The 20,095-nt window shown below is 39.7% G+C and overlaps 3 protein-coding genes and 1 long non-coding RNA gene across 5 annotated transcripts; all 4 read left to right on the top strand.

Annotated features, from left to right (window-relative positions):
- The first annotated feature begins 409 nt into the window (after positions 1–409).
- On the top strand, positions 410–1,592 carry LOC128359814 (uncharacterized). Its single transcript, XM_053320137.1, has 4 exons — positions 410–416; positions 661–774; positions 893–1,033; positions 1,159–1,592. Exons 1-4 carry the CDS (start codon positions 410–412, stop codon positions 1,590–1,592), a joined length of 696 nt encoding a protein of 231 aa, XP_053176112.1.
- A 1,469-nt stretch (positions 1,593–3,061) lies between these two features.
- Positions 3,062–3,445, top strand: LOC128360493 (uncharacterized). The gene is made up of 3 exons (XR_008321503.1): positions 3,062–3,105; positions 3,238–3,336; positions 3,429–3,445. It is a non-coding gene; the product is annotated as an uncharacterized LOC128360493 (long non-coding RNA).
- Positions 3,446–7,884: 4,439 nt separating this feature from the next.
- On the top strand, positions 7,885–10,662 carry cbln18 (cerebellin 18). The gene is made up of 7 exons (XM_053320929.1): positions 7,885–7,893; positions 8,963–9,062; positions 9,266–9,445; positions 9,590–9,748; positions 9,913–10,001; positions 10,123–10,203; positions 10,359–10,662. The coding sequence occupies exons 2-7, from the start codon at positions 8,963–8,965 to the stop codon at positions 10,485–10,487; spliced, it is 738 nt and encodes a 245-aa protein (XP_053176904.1). The 5' UTR covers positions 7,885–7,893; the 3' UTR covers positions 10,488–10,662.
- Positions 10,663–13,735: 3,073 nt separating this feature from the next.
- Positions 13,736–20,018, top strand: tagln (transgelin). 2 transcript variants are annotated; one of them, XM_053320932.1, is made up of 5 exons: positions 13,736–13,859; positions 18,249–18,437; positions 18,628–18,799; positions 18,971–19,073; positions 19,180–20,018. In XM_053320932.1, the coding sequence occupies exons 2-5, from the start codon at positions 18,258–18,260 to the stop codon at positions 19,316–19,318; spliced, it is 594 nt and encodes a 197-aa protein (XP_053176907.1). In that variant the 5' UTR covers positions 13,736–13,859; positions 18,249–18,257; the 3' UTR covers positions 19,319–20,018. The 2 variants fall into 2 exon arrangements, with proteins under 2 accessions (XP_053176907.1, XP_053176905.1); XM_053320930.1 differs by lacking the exon at positions 13,736–13,859 and adding an exon at positions 17,430–17,472.
- The last annotated feature ends 77 nt before the right edge of the window (positions 20,019–20,095 follow it).

Raw genomic sequence — 20,095 nt, forward strand, 5'->3', positions numbered from 1 at the left:
GATTGGACTGGGCAATTGGAACAAACATGGTGCATGGCTAAAAAGTCATGCACCATGCTGATGAGAAAACTGAACTCCACATACAATACACCCCATCTCAGATGATAGATGATACCCGTGTGGCATCAACAACAATGCCGTGCAGGTTGTGTGCCTGCTTGTGTGTGAATTTTAGAGAATGAGAGCCCCTAGTGATGGAGAAATAAATCTCCAATTATAAAGTTATACAGGCTAAACCAGGAGGGCAATAAAAAATGAGGAGGAGCGATTTTAGAAGAGGACAAATAAAACTGAGAGATAACAAGGGAGGGGCTCTGAAAAAATACTGTATATATCCAACACTCTTGTTTTTTGATCAGTCTGCACACCTTCAATCCTTCTGAAGCCTTCATCATTCACCAGCATCAACATGAGAGGTGAGACTGGGTGCTTTTACAAGTTACAGCTGAAGTGACATAATATGTAAGAGAGAGATGTTTGGAGCCTCACAGACAACCTTGACTCAAGTCAAACATAAAGGATTGAAACATTCTGTCTGTTAGTGTCCAAATAGTTTGTAATGTAGTAAGATAAAATGGTTCAAGACTGTATGTTAAGATTTCATATACAAAATACAATAAGAAGATGTAAAGGTACATGCCTTTCTTCTTTTTCCCCCAGCTATTGTGCTGCTGTGCCTGCTGCATGCAGCATTTAGTGAGCGTAGACGTTATTCCTGGAACGGACCTATCCAACTAACAACGACTATGTCTCCAACACCCAATGAAGATAATGGTGAGAGATTGTCAATGAAATAAGTCTGTCTATACAACTGCAACCCCAATGTATTAATGTTGGTGGTTTTGTGTGTGTGTGTGTGTGTGTGTGTTTGTGTGTGTGTGTGTGTGTGCAGCATGTCTTACGGACCAGATGTCATGTGGATGTTGTCTGATGCAGACACAGATGGAGAGGATGGAAGGGTTCTTTAACCTGGGTCTTGAAGAAATGAGGAATGAGCTGACAAGAGCAAAAAAGGTCCTCGACAATATGAGAGGTGAGACAAATATCCGTGAGTCACACAAACAAGAGCGCAAGAGTGCAGAACATCATCAGAGGTTTCTAAAGAACAAAAATGATCCCCTTGTTACACATCTAACCATACTATCTCTGCATTTCCAGCAAGACGTAGCGCCTTCTCCGTCGCTCTCAGCAGTGAAAGTGCTATGAAGTGCCATGTCCCACTTACTGTCAACAAAAACATTGTCTACCAACACGTCTTCCTCAACCTGGGAGGCGGCTATGATGAGCACACTGGTATCTTCACTGCTCCCTGTTCTGGTGTCTACAGTCTGGCTCTGACTCTCTACGGTAACGCTGTCTTCCTCGGTGAGAAATTGTCCACTTGTGCAAGTTTGCGGGTGAACACGCAGGTTGTGGGTTCAATCCTCGAACGCAACGGCTCGGACCGAGAAGACAGTGCCACTGTTTTTGTGACCGTGAAACTGAAGGCCGGGGACCAGGTGGCTGTCAGCCTACTTGAAGGATGTTTTATCTGTGATGACAACAATCACTATAACACTTTCACTGGCTTCTACCTGTATTCTACTGATTGAGTTAGCAAAGTGTAGCTACGCTGGGCTTTGTCCCAACTCTCCGCTCATACTAACAGGTTTAGAGTCTGATAGATGAAGACTTTCTGTGTTGAAAGTCATTACTTATAGTCTGTTTGTTTGTACTCTCATCCATCCCAACACAAAGCTCTCATCCTTGTTTTGTTTGTTTTATTCCATCATGGTTTATTGTTCTCACTAAGATCAGATTCTGTCAATTAAGATTAATTCATCTTATCTGATTAAAGCAATTCTTTGAGTAAACACTAAAAGCATTTTTTCCTGTATTTTTTTATTTTGTCCCCTGTTTAAGTACCTTGGTTGTAACAGCTTATTGATCTTTAACTACAGAAATTATGTGACGTAAATTGTGATAGAAATATGATGTCAAATATGTGTACCTGAACCATACTAACAAAATAAAACCAGATTTGGAACAAACACATTGACTTTGGAAATTATTTTTAAATCTCTGCCAAAAAAATTCTGCATTAAAGATGTTGTCAAAGTTGGATTGATACTGAAGCAGCTGCTGCTAATAAAACTGTAAGGTTTTTGATATTTTTTGGAAGTCTTTCACAACCACATTATCAAACTTTTTTTTTTATCAAAGTCCCCTCAGTTCAGAAAGTTTGGTTTTGATGACCTCGTTTCATTACACAAAGATAAATAAAATAGGATGCCATATCAATAGACAGATGAAATAGAGCAAATTAAGTGTGACTGCAATGTGATACATATTGTTGAAATCCACACAAGTCAATAAACACAGTGTATTAATAACAATAGCTCCAATACTATGTATTGTGGGCTTTTAAGGTCTTGTATTGTGGGCTTTTAAGGTCTTTCATTCAGCATATAATTCTGAACACACAACATGATGATAATGACAGCAGTGAGGAAGACAGTGTCTACATGATGAAACAGATGATTATGTGGCCTATAACGTATCTTGGATTTCCACCTTTTGTAGAGCCATATTGAATATCATCTCTCATAATTTAATACAGAAAGATAATCAACAGCAGATCAGCACACTCAACCATCTCATTGTATCTAATTGGCTACAATAGTACATCTACACAGAATGATAATGTTTTACGAATGAAATTATCAATACGGAATATAATAATCATTTAGACTATCATGCAGGTCTCCAAAATGATTGTCTGCTGATGACACTATTTTATTTCCAGATGATAAATGATACTCGGCCCTGATCCACAAAGCCCTGAAGGGTGTGTGCCTGCTTGTGTGTGATTTTAGAAAGTGAGAGCACCTGATGATGATGATAAAATATCCCCAGTTATAAAGTTATAAAGGCAAATAGGGCAGACAATGAAAATTAAAAAAAATGCACGAGGAGGAGCGATATCAGAAGAGGAGGAATAAAACAGAAAAGTCAATGAGGGAGGGGCTCTGACAAAAATAAATATCCATGACACTTTCTCTTCTGATCAGTCTATCACACTTTCCATCCTTCTGAAGCTTTCATCATTTAGCATCACTATGAGAGGTGAGACTGAACACATTTACAGAGGTAACAATGGTACAGGAGTTGCCTGAGACAAGCAACAGCACAGTCACGGGCATCTAAAGCAAAACTTTTATTGGCTTTAATGTTATATTTTCTTTTTTTTCCTCTCAGGTATTGTATTGCTGTGTCTGCTGGAAGCAGTATTTGCTGATCATTCGTATGACTGGGACGGACCTGGCCATGTAGCACCAGTTACGCCCCCCAACACAGGTAGTGGTTATATAACGAGTGTGTCTGCATATATTCTCATCTGCACAGCCTTAACAAAATGTATTTATGTGTATTTATGTATTTGTGTTCAGAATGTAGCATGGACACGGGGTCTTGTGGCTGCTGTCTGATGCAGCAAAAGTTACACAGGCTGAAGACGTACTTTAACGAGACCGTTGATACGTTGAAGAAGGAATACTTACAAACAAAGCAAAGTTTTGACATAATTGAAAGTGAGTGACACATCCATCAAAGATTGATACTGATACTGAGCTACTTTTTAAACTTCGAACCTGTCCTTTCCCTGCATCCTCAGCTAGCCGCACTGCTTTCTCTGTTGGTCTGTTCAGTGATGGTCGTGCCAAGTGCTACGGCCCGTTCGATTTCAACAACCTCATCGCCTACAAACAGGTCTTCCTTAACCTGGGTGGCAACTACAATGTGGAGACCGGTATCTTCACTGTTCCCTTCTCTGGTGTGTACGTCCTTGCTGTCACTGTCTACAGTGACGCTGGTGCTCCTGGTGCCAAACTGTCCGCCTGCGCCCGCCTGCAGGTTGACGGCCAGGTAGTGGCTGGAACCAAAGATGGAAATACTTACGACCAAGAGGACAGTGCCACTATTGTTGTGGCCCTCCAATTGATGGTTGAGGAGCAGGTGGCTGTCAGCCTGCCCAAAGGCTGCTTCCTCTGTGATAACAACAGCCACTATAACACTTTCAGTGCCTTTCTGCTTTATGCTACTGAATAAGTTAGAAAGATGTAGTGTGTGTGATTTGTGTACCAATTAGAGTCTTCTAGATTGTGTCTTTCTGTGGTGTCATCTGTGCCTTGTGGTCACTCGTCTTTCTTTTTGACAGAAACCATGTTATAAATCTATCACATGGGGATTTAACCAATGCAATTTGAAAGCTTGTGAACCTCAAAGCATGAGTATCTTCATTCTGTAACAGCTGATGTCTTTCTTGCTAAAATTAGAGAACCATGTTGAACACCCATGCACCTGTAACATTACAAGCAAGATATATGAAGTCTACATTAAAGAAATTGTTGACAAAATAAAAGTATTGAACTATTACTTTGCTGTCTATTGTTGATGGAACTGACCTAGTTTTGACATTCACATCAAAGTCAAAGTGGTTCAATTGTAACTCAGTGTTTGGCAGCTCACTAACAGATGCACTCAATCAATGTAAAAACAAAAAAAAAAAATCTATATTTGTACTATTTGGATGTCAGCTGAAAACTTGTCAGTTTGTTAACCACTGAAATATGTTCCTAATAGGGACATGCACACACATCTTACTCAATTATCAACAGTCTATTTACAGTGTCATACAACTATGTCCTGCATCACACAGTACTTAAAAGGATCATGTCTTAATACACATTGCAAAAACACATTGCAAAAACACATACACACACACACACACACACACACACACACACACACAGCTGCTAGCCTGCTGCAAACAGTTACAGTACCATTAATTATTGTCTGAATTATTAATGTGTGCACATAAGCCAAATAAATTAATTAGTTTGTGCTCACTGAAATACATTAATTTGGTCTTGACACTTCCAGAGCTGTGTAGATAACATTAACCAGCTGTTACAGAACACTTAACACAAGTTCATATTCTGCTAATGAACATTATTAAATCTGCAATAACTGATCTTTCAACCTCTTTGAAGTGAGCTGTGTCTTTTTAGCTGTTTTTGGTCCTATTTAGCTGCTAAATACTCTATTATGTTCACTAGCTAGCTGCTTACTTTGGCAGTGGGTGTAGTTGGGTTTTGAGGCTTTTCCATTAAATAAGTCTGAAAACAATGCTATGGGTGCCAGAATAATACAAACTAAAACAATGAACACAGGCTGCTATAAGTGTCAGTCAGGTGAGTTTCCTGTGTTAATATAATGATAGTATATAATATAGTCACTTTAATGAACAATTAAATATGTTAACAGATATTAGATCATGACAAATATTATCATTCCAAAAAGGATGACATCTGTAGAAAGTAAACCTTTTACACTGCTAATATCATTGGGCTGTAATGGAGTCATCATTAATGTTGTTAATAATATATACAACATGAAATATTTTTGGAAAATAATATATTGTGGTCATTTCTATAGTTTCATTAAATGTGTATGCCCAATTTATTGCAAAGGGGAGATACTTATAGATCATTTTATAAATCAAGTTTAAGGAAAGTCTGAAATAAAGAAGAAAAAAACAGAGTAAAAACAGAAAAGTAAAACAGAGTAAGGTTTATTTATTAGCTGTTATTATTTTAATAGCATAGTAGTAGGGTCTGATGGACTCTCAACAACGAGGAAGTAAAACATTTTCCTAGGGGAAAGCTCAAATTACAGAGAGCATTCACAAATTAGTTGGATATTTTCCTGACTCAGTAAGACATGTCCACTAAAGCTGATAACTGGCCTCGTCATATGAAAATGAACTCACATTTTCACCTTCATATCAAACAATCTCAGAGATTTTCACCATCACAAAATACTTCAAAGCTTTGGTTTGAAATCACATCTGAGGTCATGACACTCTACACATCACTTATATCCCATGCTGTTGTATGGCTCATCTGGTTGCTCTGTTTTGAACAGATGAGCGCAAAGCAGACATAAAACACCCTGGCCTCCATCTAGCAGATAATGTGAAGAACCAGGTCAGCTGACTTGGGACTCTATACATGCAGGTGGCTATCAAAACAATGCAGACAAAGAACTGTCCCTGGAGCCAAGACCATCTCAAAAGCAGCTGTGAACACAGGAAACACCCTGTTATCCAATAGGACAGAGAACAGAAGAGATTCTAATAAATTACTGTGCAACAGCTGACTGTCATTTTTTTTAGAGCAACAGCAACATGACATAAAAACAAACAAAAAAAACTGCAGTTCTTTATGTGATATATTATGTCAGACACTTTAAATTTATCTACAGTATAGCAAACTTATCATTTCTTGATGTACAGTAGCTGCACATTTAAAAATATTTCTGTGGGGTTTTTTTCCCCCAAGATGCCATATAAATTTCAGCCATATTAAACCATCATGGATGAGAAGTCTCAGCGTCAACAATTCAAAACTCCATCTGCTGTTGATGATCATGTGAAATGATGAAAGCCCAGCTGAGTTAGTGAATGGACTTTAAGGTCATATTGTCAACTGTTAATAGGCAGATTATTATTCTATCTAATCTCCATTACTGTATGTTAACTAATTATGCTCTATTTTGCTAATTAGCACTAAACACAAAGTACTGCTGAGGCTGATGGTAATGTCAATAATTTTGCAGGTTTTTGGCCATAAATTTAACATATTATGACGTTTTGACCAGATGAAAAATCTGTGGTGGACTGGACTGACACTGTAATCCATAGAGCCATACTACAAAAAGTATCAGTGTGTAAGAAACAGTAAACAACTGATAAACAATATATATGTCACAGATTTGCCCTGGTAGTCGATTGGTAATAAAGGCAAAATGCAAAACTGCCAGACCCAAAAAAATCACACACAAATTTGACTTTGTCTCATTTTCCCCCAATCAGTGTTTTTAGTGGTTACTCAACAAACTGCTCCTAAATAACAACAGTATTGGGAACATATACGGCGTCTGCAGAAAGCAATATTTAACCTAGAACAACCATCATCACCTAAAATCTCTAAATCAGGATTTAGGTGGCTCACAATGTCTTTGTTTGAGCGTGTGACACACTTTGGATGATCTACTTGGAAGTAACTCAGACACTTTATTTGAATCTTTCAATGAAAACCAAAGTGAAGATGGCAACAAGTGGCTTTCCTGTTAATAGGATTATAATTTGTTGTGAAATATATATTACCTCACAACACAAGATCATTTTATTCATTTCAGCCAAGTAACTATCTCAACACACCAAAAACAGCAATCAATACATCTGGGTTTCCAAAGAATATCCAAATGGAGTATCACTTCTCTCCTACTTCCACCTCAGCATGAGAACCAGGCGACCTGTGTATTGTTGTCCGATCCTTTATCAATAAACTGATAAGACTTTCCTTCCAGCTTTTTGTCTTCTTGTCTGTAGTCCAGTATAGCCTCAGGGACCTGACAACAATGTTCTCCATATCAGCATTTCTGTGCTGTGAAACGAAGGGAACCAGACACCTGCTGTCCTCATAATATTATGGCCCAAAACAATATGTGGCCGAAAGGTGCAATGACTTCAATTGTTGGTCTTTCACACCAAAGGAAAACTATCTACTTTACCTGGATCGAACATGACTCTCTTTATGGAAGGAATTGGAGTAGGAGTATGTGTGTGTGTGTGTGTGTGTGTGTGTGTGTGTGTGTGTGTGTGTACATGTGAAGAGGTGGAGCTTCTGTCATTCACCTCCTTAAGGGGAGGTTCACCTGAAGTGCATCAATAATAAGGCAAAACCATCCCCTGCATAAAACTCTTGCAGACATTGACTAAGACGCCGTTTCACAAACTCACAAGAACTTGACATAATCTTTCAGAACAAGGAGAAGGAGGAACAAAAAACAGTAAGTTTTATGTTTCTATCCTTACATGGTATACATCTTGAAGGGGGAAAAATCATCCTAAATTAGTCACCCCAGCTCTCAGCCATCAATCAGTACACTTGCTGTGAGAAAGAATTTGACAAATTTTACAGATTTGTCTTTTCTCTCTTATATATTTTTGGGAAAGTATTGGGTATAGTGATTGAGTGATTTGATTTTCTGACAAAAAAAACCATGTTGGGCAGGTTTGATTTGTCAGGAATCATCTTCTGTTGTTTAACGGTCATTTCCGGAACATATTGGGTTATTTTTAGATTATGTACAATTAATGGATTAAGCATTAATCTATTAAACATAATATAATAAACTGTATTATATACTTCCTGTTCCTTTTGTATTATTTTACCTTTATATATGTTTTCTTTTTAAACTTTTAAAATGATTTAAAACATTTCTGACCACTAGAGAGATATTAGGGAGATTAAAAAAAAAGACAAATCCAATTCTACAGAAACAAATAAAGTTGGTTTAAGCTAAACTCACACCCAGCAGACACACAACAACATGAGCATCCCATACAGTTGTGTTTCTGGCTTCCTTCTGATAAACATACCAAGTCCAATACTCACTCATCTTTTAGCTCCGTTTTGGACCCGACAAATATTAGTTTGAATTTCTTTAACATTCATTTGTTAACCACTGTGATTTGTTGTTAATGCTGGTCAGACAGATTACCTTCTCCTGTTTGGCTAATTCATTGTAGCCATTTGAATTTTAAAGTAAGCAGTAAGTTTAGCTAGACATACAGGTTAAAACCAGGCTAATTTAGTCTGAAAAGGGAAAGTTTTAGTCTTGGTTATAAACGTGTGCTCCATCAACATGATACATATAACAGGATCTCTGTGTGAAGCAGGTTCACATTAGTCACACATTGAAATCATTGAAATGCTGTTGACCTTGAGATCATATGAATAAGTAGATTATTAAATCCAGGCTAACTGTACTGTTTGGTTGAAATGTCTGCTTTCAATTATCTGCACAGAACCAAACATCATACATATTATTTATAACTGAGTGCTACTTTTTTCAGATGGTTGTAGTTCCTCTTTTGTTCCTGTTGGGGGCGTTGTCTCACTGTGGTCATGTGGAGGCCCAGTCCAGCACTAATGAAATGCTGAAACAAGCAGCACGTAAGAGACACAATGTACCACATTTTATTCCTTTCATCTAGCACTCATCCTCAAACACTGTACAGTACATTTACATCATGGATCATATCATCCACACTTCAGATTTTTTGTTTTTTGTGCATGTTAATTTGCAGCAACCTGTCTCTCACCTCATCCTCTGTTTCCTGTCTTCTCTTTCCTGCCCTGCTTCCATCCCATCCCAGTTCGGTGGAAGGGACCTCTGACCTGTGACAAGTGGGACTGCAATTGTTCTTTCACTCGCCAACGTGGCTGCTGCTGTGCAGCCCAAGAGATGTACCAAGCAGAGGAGGACACCTTTGTCAGAATGACATATCTGTGGCATGACATCAGCACACTGAATGACAATGTACAGGCATTCACAGGTAAGCATGCTTCCACTAATGGAGATGGAGATTTAGCCAGTCTTGCATTGTGCACACAGAAACACACACACATAAAATACATAGATATTTTGTGGAAACTGAACTTTGTTGTAAAATAAACCTCTCCCTTTCTCTTACTATCAGATAGCCTCAGGTATTCCTTCAAAGCCACCATGAACACAGATATTGCCATCAAAATTCCTGGATCTACTGAAAATTGCTTTGGTCCTTTCAATACTAATGTACCAATCCCCTACTCCATCGTCTCTCTTAACGATGGATATGGATATAACCCTTCCTTGGGTAGGAAACAGGCATACAGTACACACACACACACACACACACACACACACACACACACACACACACACACACACACACACACACACACACACACATAAACATATTTTAAATTTGATTTCCAGTACATCACTGCAGTTCCACTAACTGTCCACCTACTCTTGCAGGTGTCTTCACTGCCACTCGTGCTGGAGTTTATGTCTTTTCCTTTACAGCCTACTCATCTGTGGAAGCCAATGGGCGCCTCTATCATAAAGTAAACCAAGCAGAGACACTACACAAATATTTAATTTCAAGAAAACATTTTACTGGTTTACCTGCATGGCAACATCAAGCCTTTTTCTGCCTTTATTTTGTATTTTTTGTTGTATCTGTAGGTCCAGATGGTAAAGAACGGTCAGCCGATAAGCGGTGTGTGGGAGAACAATCGAGAAGATGGCGAAGACAGCGCCAGTCAGGTAAGAAGTGAAAAGATCTCACAACTGCTTGCTCGAAACTAATCCATTGATTACAATAACAAATCAGATTGCAAATAGAAGAAATATTTGATATCCTTGCATGATTTTATAATGATAATGTGAAACATGACATTGTATAATATGTGTGCCCTCAGGTTGTGTCGCTGAACATGATGAGAGGTGATCAGGTCTATGTAGAGCTGATATCTGGCAGGAAGCTGTGTAAACATCTGCAGTACAATGTGTTTGCTGGTTACATGATGTACCCCTCTATGGATGAGTAACACACCACTGGAGATCCGGGCTGCTTAAATGATCTCATTTATCCTCGCTTGTGTGCTTTGTCGTATTTTGACTCACCAGAAGTGACGTGGGAAATGCTCCATAGCTGAACAACCCCTGCTGTAGATACATATATAGACATGTGCTTGTGTTTGCAGGCATGTTTAATCGACATGATAACAGTCATCATTAAAAAATACATAAGCATGCTTATGAAAGCACACTTACTGAATGAAGTCTGTGTACAAAGAAAGTGTGGTATTGTTTTGATTTGGAAATAATAAAAAGTTTATTTGACAGGTGATGTGCTTTTACTCTCACCTTTGTATGTACTGTATCCCACTGGCCACACATACACACACACATACACAGCCCTTGAATGGAAATAGGTTGCAGTCAGAGGCTTTGATATAAATCAGGTATTACAACAATGTGTCATAACACTACTGCTGCTAGCATTTGGCCTATGACTTTATTGTATAACCCTGTAAACAAGTGCCTTTCATGGAAGACCATTACAAATTAATATAAACCATAGCCAAAGTAGATACCTTAAACTGAATAAACACATGCTGCATACACATGCGCGCACACACACACCATAACAGTTTAGACATGGTTATAGACTGATTATTCCAGTAGGAAGCTTTTATGAGGCAGCAGTTTACTTCTCACGATGTCACGCTTCTGTCTCAGTTGGCCTCTGTGTCCCTCCACCAGTCCACCAGATGCCAGCTGACTTCTTCCCTGTTTGTTGAACCGGACTGAGTGGCAGTAGGGCCTCCAAGTTGAAACTTAAGTTTATTTTCACACTAGTTGTGAAATGTGACACACCTAGTTAGACGTCAAGCATTTTATACACCAGGCAGTTCGTTCCACATATCTTCTATGTTTACATTCAAGGCATTTAGCAGATGTTCTTATCCAGAGACTGACAGGTGTTTGTTCAATGGCTGAACTCTCTTTAACTCAACACGTTATGTAAAAATTGAGTTTAACATTTGTTCCTGTAGATTTGAATAATTTGCATTTGTAGCCTCTGTGTGCCATCATGAAACTGTAAATAAGTGAGTTTGCATGTTATAATCTACTTAAGCTTATTCATGTGTATTCTTAGATGGGTTTATTAGATATATACGATGATTGTGTTTGTGGTTTTCTGTTTGCCCTGTGTTTTTCCTCCTGTATCCCTTTTCACTCCACACTTCCCTCCACACCTGCCCTCCATCCGTCTCGTTAGCTCTACCCTATTCTCTTTGTCTGTCCCAGCCTATCAGCTCCTTTCTTGTTTCACTTACGCCCTTGTCACTTTAGTTTGTATTCAAGCTCTGGTTTTCAGTTAAGTGTTTTTGGATCCTTTGTTTAGTTTTGTATTGCCTGCACTCCTGAGTTGAGTAAATAAATGTTGCATCTTCAGTTCCCACTCCCTCCTGCTCTGCTACACTTTACAAAACTACGCTTTAAAATGATCTATATGGCTAACTTTAACAGTGTGAGAGATGTAGAGTAACAGAGGGTTCAAGCAAGACACTGTGACATCAATAAAATGTTATCACAGTCTCACAATTGTAGATGTAAATGGAAAAAAACCCTACTGTTACATCTGAAATTTAGTGGAGTGTGTTTGAAACCGTCAATTTATCATTTTAAAAGTTCTCCAATGAAAAGTTCAGAGGGCCAGAGAGGACTTTGGTAAAGTGGATTAACAAATGGATTTGAATGAGGTAAATTACAAAGCAGGTGTTCCTGACTCACATGTGGAAGTCATTATATAAGAGTGGGAACAAACAGTAATTTCCCCCCTGAAATGAAGGCACAAAGTACAAAGAGTCAAAATGTCACTATTTAAATGATAACATCATTAAATCAAATTCAATCACAAAAAATCCACACTCAGTCAAACACACGAGAATGTGTGCTGCTCGAAGTAAGATTAAATGAGGTAAACACAATCATGAAACCTTGAAATCACTGAGCCAAAAAGACACATTTTGTTTGTTGTCTTATGATCGTATGATTAGAAATGTTATCTTGAAAATATTTTTTTTGTTATTGTGAGTCTCATAATCATAACGTACGTCATGTTCATGTGAACCCAATTTTCTCCACATTAGAACAGGCCAATAATATAGGTTTGCTATATTGAGTTCACACACTTCTGTTTGTTGTGAGAAATAATAAAAAGAGTGATCCCTCTGAACTCAAACATGTAAGCATTTAAAAGATAAATGTTCAAAAGGATGTAGATTCACAGCTAACTATTATAAGTAACAGTAGGCTATTTGAGATTTCGTCTCAAGCTTGCAATCAGATTTGTTACATACTTTGTCTGTATGAAGCCCATTTATGTGATGAGGTCAGGGTGGTTACTCATGAGCTTCTTATCCTGAGTGTGATCTAACTTCCAACTTTCCACTGAGAGAGTAAAGCCAACCGCAGTTATGTGCATACTGTACATTAAACACCTCCTATATTCAAACAGGAGCACTGTGCCAAAATGTGTAATGGAGTGGAAGTGATGGAAATGTCATAAGTGAAGGTGGTGGGGTACACGCACACACACTCACACACACACACACACACACACACACACACACACATGGGATGCAGCTACTGAAGAGCACCCAGGACTTACATGGAGTTCTCTGCCTGAATGATGATGTTACTCCTTCTCACCCCCTCATCCACCCATCCTCTCACCTCTCCTATCCTCTCCTTATGCACACCCTTCCCTCTTTTTGTCTATTACCTCCCTGAATGTCTAAAACTAACTAGACAAAGTCTTTATTCTGCTGCCTACTTAGTTATTTAGGGCTTGTGCATTTTGCCTTAAATTTTATTTTCCACACCCAGTGTCTCCTTCTGTCTTTTTTCAGTGCCATATCTTCTCCACCCCTCCACCCTCCCCACCGCCTATCCATTTCCTCCAGCCCCCATCCTCTTCTTCACAGCCACTCTGAACGAGGAGGGATGTGGTAAAAGTATTTGGAGAATTCCCTCTGACCAAACCGAAGCTGCCTGGCTGCAGTCTCTCCTCTACATGGAGCAGCTCTACCCAAATAAGGCTGGGCTTTTTAACTAGACTGAGGGGTAGGGATACAGAGGCAGGGAGAGGGAGCTGCTGAAAGGCCATGCCCTTTTAAGGATGAAGTTTCCTTTTTTCCTTCCCCTTTCTCCCTCCTATTTCTCCTCCATGCTCCCTCCCTCTCTCTTGGTAGACTAGTGAAGTCATCTTGCCTCATCTGCTCCTTTTAAGCCGGCATTTTTGAGAGGGAGGTCCCTGCGAAGCATATACAAACACTCAGTCAAGCATCTGTACTCACCCCACAAGCTGCACCAGTAGCTGGCAGAGAACTGACCTATTCCTTCACACAGTGAGTATACTTTTTCTTTTATTCATCCATACAGGATAAAACCCAAAAACTGGATTTTTGGGTAGTTAGTAGGACAAAGTCATGGTTGGGCTGTGTCTCCTATCTAGTCATGGTTTTGCTAATCAGAAGGCAGTCAGATATTAATACCTAAAGCCTTTTTAGCGTTGTTTTTTCAAATCATAAAATATACGCATTTCCTTTATCTACCATGTTTGAAAAAAAATGGCGACCTTCTGGAGGAGAACCACCCAAATATCTAAGGAGAGAGACGCTGGGATGCCGCCACATTTGACTATGAGATAAAGAGCAGTTATAAAATATCAATGGTTGTTAAACACATCAAAGTTTCCTGAAGTTGTTTCTGCATACAAGATGGGATCATATATTCTGTTTGAGGTACTTTTGCAATCAATCCAATGTGGGTGTATATATCTGTGAGTATGACGTGAGTTGCATGTGATTAACTGCGGCCCTGATGTGGAGTCTGGCCACCTGCCTTTTACTGGGGTTTCACAATAGCCCTCATTTCGACAGAGAAATGTCTCCTTGCAGGTAAATGCACTGTTTATCTTACAAAACAGATGCAAATGGACAAATGAACGGGTACAGAAAAAAAAGGATCTCAATCCATGCTTTTCATCTATTGTAAGGGAGGTGGGTGTTTTATGAAAGAAACAGCTGTAAAGTCTAAGAGCTTGTTGTGTTGTGTTGACTGAAGATAACATGCAAATCATTAAAGATGGCAGCACATCCAGTGATTCCAGTAAACTCAGGCCCACGGTAGCAGAAAGGAAGTACCAGTGGGCAGCTCAGTCACTAAGCAGCAGGAACAGGAGCAGATAACACTATCTACACTGCCAATCCTGTGGCAGCACATAAACACAGCAGAGTACAGTGGCACAAGTCGTTTATAAGTCCAGGAATTAACCACATGTGTGCACGGTCCACAGCTCCGGCGTTGAGTCGCATCGGACAGGACTATCAACGCATCAGAGTCAGTAGAAGAACAAATACATCAGCTCAGGCGCACAGCAGCAATAAAGTTTGTCAGAATAATCAGAGCCATAAAGGATCTTGGCAGCAGCTGGAGAAAATTCTCTCTGCGCTCATAAAAAACATGGAAGTCTAAGGAAGTTTTGTCTGCAGCTGGCATGAACCAGAACAATGTAACAAAAGAGCTTTGTCTCTGAGGAATTAGTCAACACAATACATCATCTAGCAAGGAGATCATCCTGCAACCAGATGACTCAAGTGACAGTTTGGTAACCGCAAAGGACTTTAAAGTTTTACTAGCTGCTATGTGTCATATTCTTTGTGAAAATGAGTATGTCTGTGAGTGATGTGTGAAAAGTATATCTAATCTGTTTCCTAGGTCTCTCAAAAGAGATCATGACTTCAGTAGGATTTCCTGAATATATAAAGCTTAAACAAACTGAGCATCCACACTGCTCATCTTCAAATACTTAAACTAGAAAAAGCTTTTGCTGACAGGAGATAAAATTACTACAATCACTATTATCTAAACAAATCACAGGCAGTTTATTCATACCAAATCATTATTTGGTGGTTAGCTGGTTAACTGTAGTGGAGGCGAGGCCCAAATGATGCCACATCCCCTCAGGCTGCCACAGTCACCACAGCCCTCACACTGGTTTCCTGTTCTGGCATGAGGCAGCTTTACCATGGTAATAGACAAACATAGCAGGAAAAACACAACTCAGAGATGGATGGATGGAAGAACAGATGTGATGAAGTCATGTTTGCGCTCTCCTTTTTTGTACTGTATTCTCTCCACCTCACATATAGCACTTTTATTCTATTGCTCACTCAATTTTTATTGCATTTTTGATGTTAGACATGCAGCAGGAATAAAGTAAAGCTACTGGTGACACTACTAGCACAGTACATGTAAAGGCTAGTCTGTAGTTTAGTTGCAGGACCAGATTTTATGCATGGATTGTTCAATTCTGATCCAGTTGGAATAGTATGTGTAATAGATGCCATTGCACAACTCGCAGTAACACAAGCAGCAGCAGCAGCAGTGGTGCTTTTTGTAATAATACTTAAAGAGTAATTGCAGTAACAGTGATAATGCAATGGAATTCACAGCATTCCTTTCCTGATAGATAGGCTTTGCTGTAAATGTGTAAATTGAAAAGAATGTATCATAGATGGTTTGCAATGATGTGTTGCCATATAATATGTCAAGTGAACACAACCTTAAATATTTGGAGAAGCAGCCAGACAGCACAGAAGCTTGTTTAGGAGATAATCTTGAGTTACTGGATCTGGGCCGGGTCCCAAGCATAACAACAGGTCCCTGGATACACATAAATATCAGGAATAGAGACCAGACCCTAATGGACTTATTTAACCTCCAAAAATATTATGTGATGTCTCCATGGTTGTCATGCAACGCTCACATAGAGACTTATAGAGGACAGAGCTCAAGAGAGAAGTAAAATGTGCTGAAATAGTGCTTCTCTCCTCTTCCCTTGTCAAGACATGAGAAGGCATTGAGTGCAAAGTGTGGTGAACATAACTTCTGTTTCTTTTCCTACAAAGAGTGTAGTGTGTGTGATTTGCAATTGTGGTCCAGTGAGTAGTTTATGAGGCTAAAAACTAGAGGGCCAATGGAAAAAAAGGACAAGCTAACAGCATACCAGACAAGCATTACCCTGTAATAATGATTATATAATGACGCATGTCAGTGAAGGGTGTGTGTGTGTGTGTGTGTGTGTGCGTGTGGGTGCGTGCGTGCGTGTGCTCCAGAGAGAAAGGAAGAGAGAGGGAGAGAGAGGGAGAGAAAAGCAAACAGAGAGAGAGAGATAAAGTATAGTATCTGAGCTTGTGGTTACATGTAAGTGAGCGTGTTGCCCAGCATGTGTGTTTGGTTTCTTTGCTGCCTGGAAAAGCACCACAGGGAATGCAAAGAATATTGAACGGGGTTGGTGGTAACACTCTGCAGACACTCTGGGCAGGAATCCAATGCTGCTGTTGGCATGTAGACTCTAATATGCAGAATAAAGTATATTTTTATTTGCAGCAATGGAAGAAGTGTCCAAACGCTTTACTGAGCAGTACAACAATATGAAAAAAAAATGAAAATAAGAATTACCAGAAAAACATACTCAAGTAACCAGACTAAATTATTCCCCAGTTTTGTGGATTTCCATGCACTCAGCTCAATTGAAACAGGAAAGACTGTAAGGAAAAAAAGGAAGGATACATGAATAAGTAAAGGGGGGAGTAAGGAAGAAAAGAAGAAATAATGAGAAAACCAAAGGAAATAACTCAAGTTACAAAATGTGGAAAAACTTATTTGAAACATTAAAAAGTTGTAAGTCCAATCTTGGCACGACTTGACATTGTGTCACTTAATTCAATGAATATTACAGCTAACTGAGAACATCCATGTGACTAATAGAAAAAAGGTTGTATATTGTTTATACACAGCAGTTTACTGTTGTCCCTGGCTACAGCTCCCCCATCGCAGCATCCTCAGAGATAAGCCCTCTTCGGTGAACTCCTGGGTTTACTCTTTAACATTTGAATTTTGAACCTCCCCAGGAACAGGAAGTTGAAGTGACCTGACATCAAGATGGCAGCAAAGGTTGTATGGTGCAGACAGCACTTTGATATGGGTTTTGCACTTGGCTGTTGGCCCAAAAATGATACAGAAGCATTAAACAAGAAAAAAAAAGTGCTGGCAATGATATGTGCATATGTGCTGACAGAGTCCATCAGGGATTATGTGTGTGTTTAAAAGGGGAAATATGCAAAATTCAGCTGGCTGATATAGAGCTCCCAGTGTACACCACTGTGCCTTAGACAAATGTCCTGACATGGCTTAATGGTGTGCACTAGGAGACACAACGCTGTTAATGCCACCGTTCTGGGAAGAGGTATTCATCTTGAGTGCTGAGCATTTTTGCGCTTAATTCCACGCTTTGGACATGCATGTGGTAAATGTACTCTAGATCCAAGGAGTATTTGTGTGTGCATTTTTAAGTAAATATTCCTTTAAAGAGATTATTTTCACACCTACAGTATGCATGTTTTAGCGTAAAGCTCCATCCAAATATTACTGCAATGTGAAAATATTAGCTATGTTGCCACAAATATTAACACTGCTGTAAAATTGTGAAGGTAGCAGGTAAGGATATCAGTGAAAATCCAACTGCGAAGCATTACATGTACTTTTTCTCCAAAGGCAATTCATATTCAGGCATTTTTCTAACATGTTTTCTTTCTCTCTCCCCTTTATTTCATTGCATCCCTCTTTTTCTTCTTCCCCATACTGCCTCACTCATGAATCTTCCTCCACTATATTCTCCATCTGCCATTTCTATCCCCCACCCCCACCTCCATTTCATACTCACCTCCCAGGGAACTGGCATGGCTAACAAAGGTCCATCCTACGGCATGAGCCGGCAGGTTCAGGATAAGATCGACAGCAAGTACGACCCTGAGCTGGAGATGATCCTGGTGGAGTGGATCAACCGTCAGTGTGGCGCCAGTGTGGGAAAGCCCGAGGCAGGCAAGATGGGATTCCAGGCTTGGCTGAAAGACGGATGTGTGAGTGCACGGAGTCTGTTTAGATGTAACAACATGTCACCTATGTGTGACTGAATCCATCTGTGGGTGTGCTCAAACTGTTAAATGTTTACCTTCCCTTTACGGCTGACAAGAAGGCAAATCATATTGACCCGAAGAGAATGTTACTATGAGATTTTGACAATGAATGACATCCATCTCATCTCCTCAGGTCCTGGGCGAGCTGATTAACAGTCTGTCCGCTGGAGATAAACCAGTGAAGAAGATCCAGAGCTCAACCATGGCCTTCAAACAGATGGAGCAGATCGCCCAGTTCCTCAGTGCTGCTGAGAAGTATGGCGTCACCAAGACCGACATGTTCCAGACTGTGGACCTCTGGGAAGGTGAGACTGGTTTCATGGTCTTCATTCCTCAGGTACTGCAAACATTTAAATTCGAGAACACAAGACATGGCTTGGATTGAAGCACTTTGGTTGCACAGGTATGAAAACATTGTAATGTGACTAATGTTAGGGATTAATAATCATGACCGTATTTGTATGGTGGGGGGGCAGGTAAGGACCTGGCAGCAGTGCAGAGGACTCTGTCAGCTCTGGGCAGCTTGGCGGTCACCAAGGATGAAGGCACATACAATGGAGACCCCAACTGGTTCTTCAAGTGAGTCCCATTATTAAATGAACCCCATTTTACCTCACCAAGCATTCACAGAGCACCGTGGGGGTTCATCTTTATTTTTTGTGACATTTTCAATGATGTGTTGCAGGAAAGCGATTGAGAACAAGCGAGACTTCAGCGACGATCAGCTGAAGGCGGGCAAAAATGTGATTGGCCTACAGATGGGGTCCAATAAGGGTGCCAGTCAGGAGGGCATGAGCTACGGCAGACCGCGACAGATCATGTAAAATCTCTGAGCCAAAGATTGCCCAAATCACTTCAGCCCCTTTACCCTGATGCCCATTATGCCCTCTTAGAGTCTGTAAGCATCTTACTGGTTCACTACAACTCTCTTTTTTATCATAAACCATTTCCTGCTTCAGAATTTAGCTATTTTCTAACAAGTGCCCCATATTCCCAAGGCTTTACACTCGCCCTGAACCCCTTATGTAGATGCTTGCACTGGTGACCATTCCAAAAGGACCAGAAAAACTGAATGTTTGTAGTCTTAAGCGGAAATAGTAACCATAAAAAATGACCAACACATTGCCTTGGAGTTTAAAAAAAAACAAAACAGCAAAATGACTATGTGAGCAGTTGAGCTGTTCCCTTCCTTCTACAGGGTTTAAGAAACAGTTCTCAAATCACAGATAAGCGACCACTGTTTCATCTCTGAAGCAAAACAAATGTCTGAATTATGGCATCTGTTTCCTAGATTTTCGAAATGGTTCCAGATTTTGACACAAATATAAATCTGTGTTTACGAAGCGTTCAGACGGGACATTATTTTTCTTCTAATTTGAGTGGTACAACTGCCTGATACACCAGTTCTCCTTAATTTTACTGTTACAAAATTGATCAATAATTCCTACTTCCCACAATGCTACACCTGCTGTATCAGCACCAATATTTTTGTACATTGTCCTATTAAATAATGACTTTGAAATACATCTGTGAATTGACTTTGTGATTCGGGGTATTTCAGAAGGGATGGGAAAAAGTATCACTATAAACTGTTGAATTGC

This window comes from Scomber japonicus, chromosome 6 (genome assembly GCF_027409825.1).
Source record: "Scomber japonicus isolate fScoJap1 chromosome 6, fScoJap1.pri, whole genome shotgun sequence".
Taxonomy (NCBI): domain Eukaryota; kingdom Metazoa; phylum Chordata; class Actinopteri; order Scombriformes; family Scombridae; genus Scomber; species Scomber japonicus.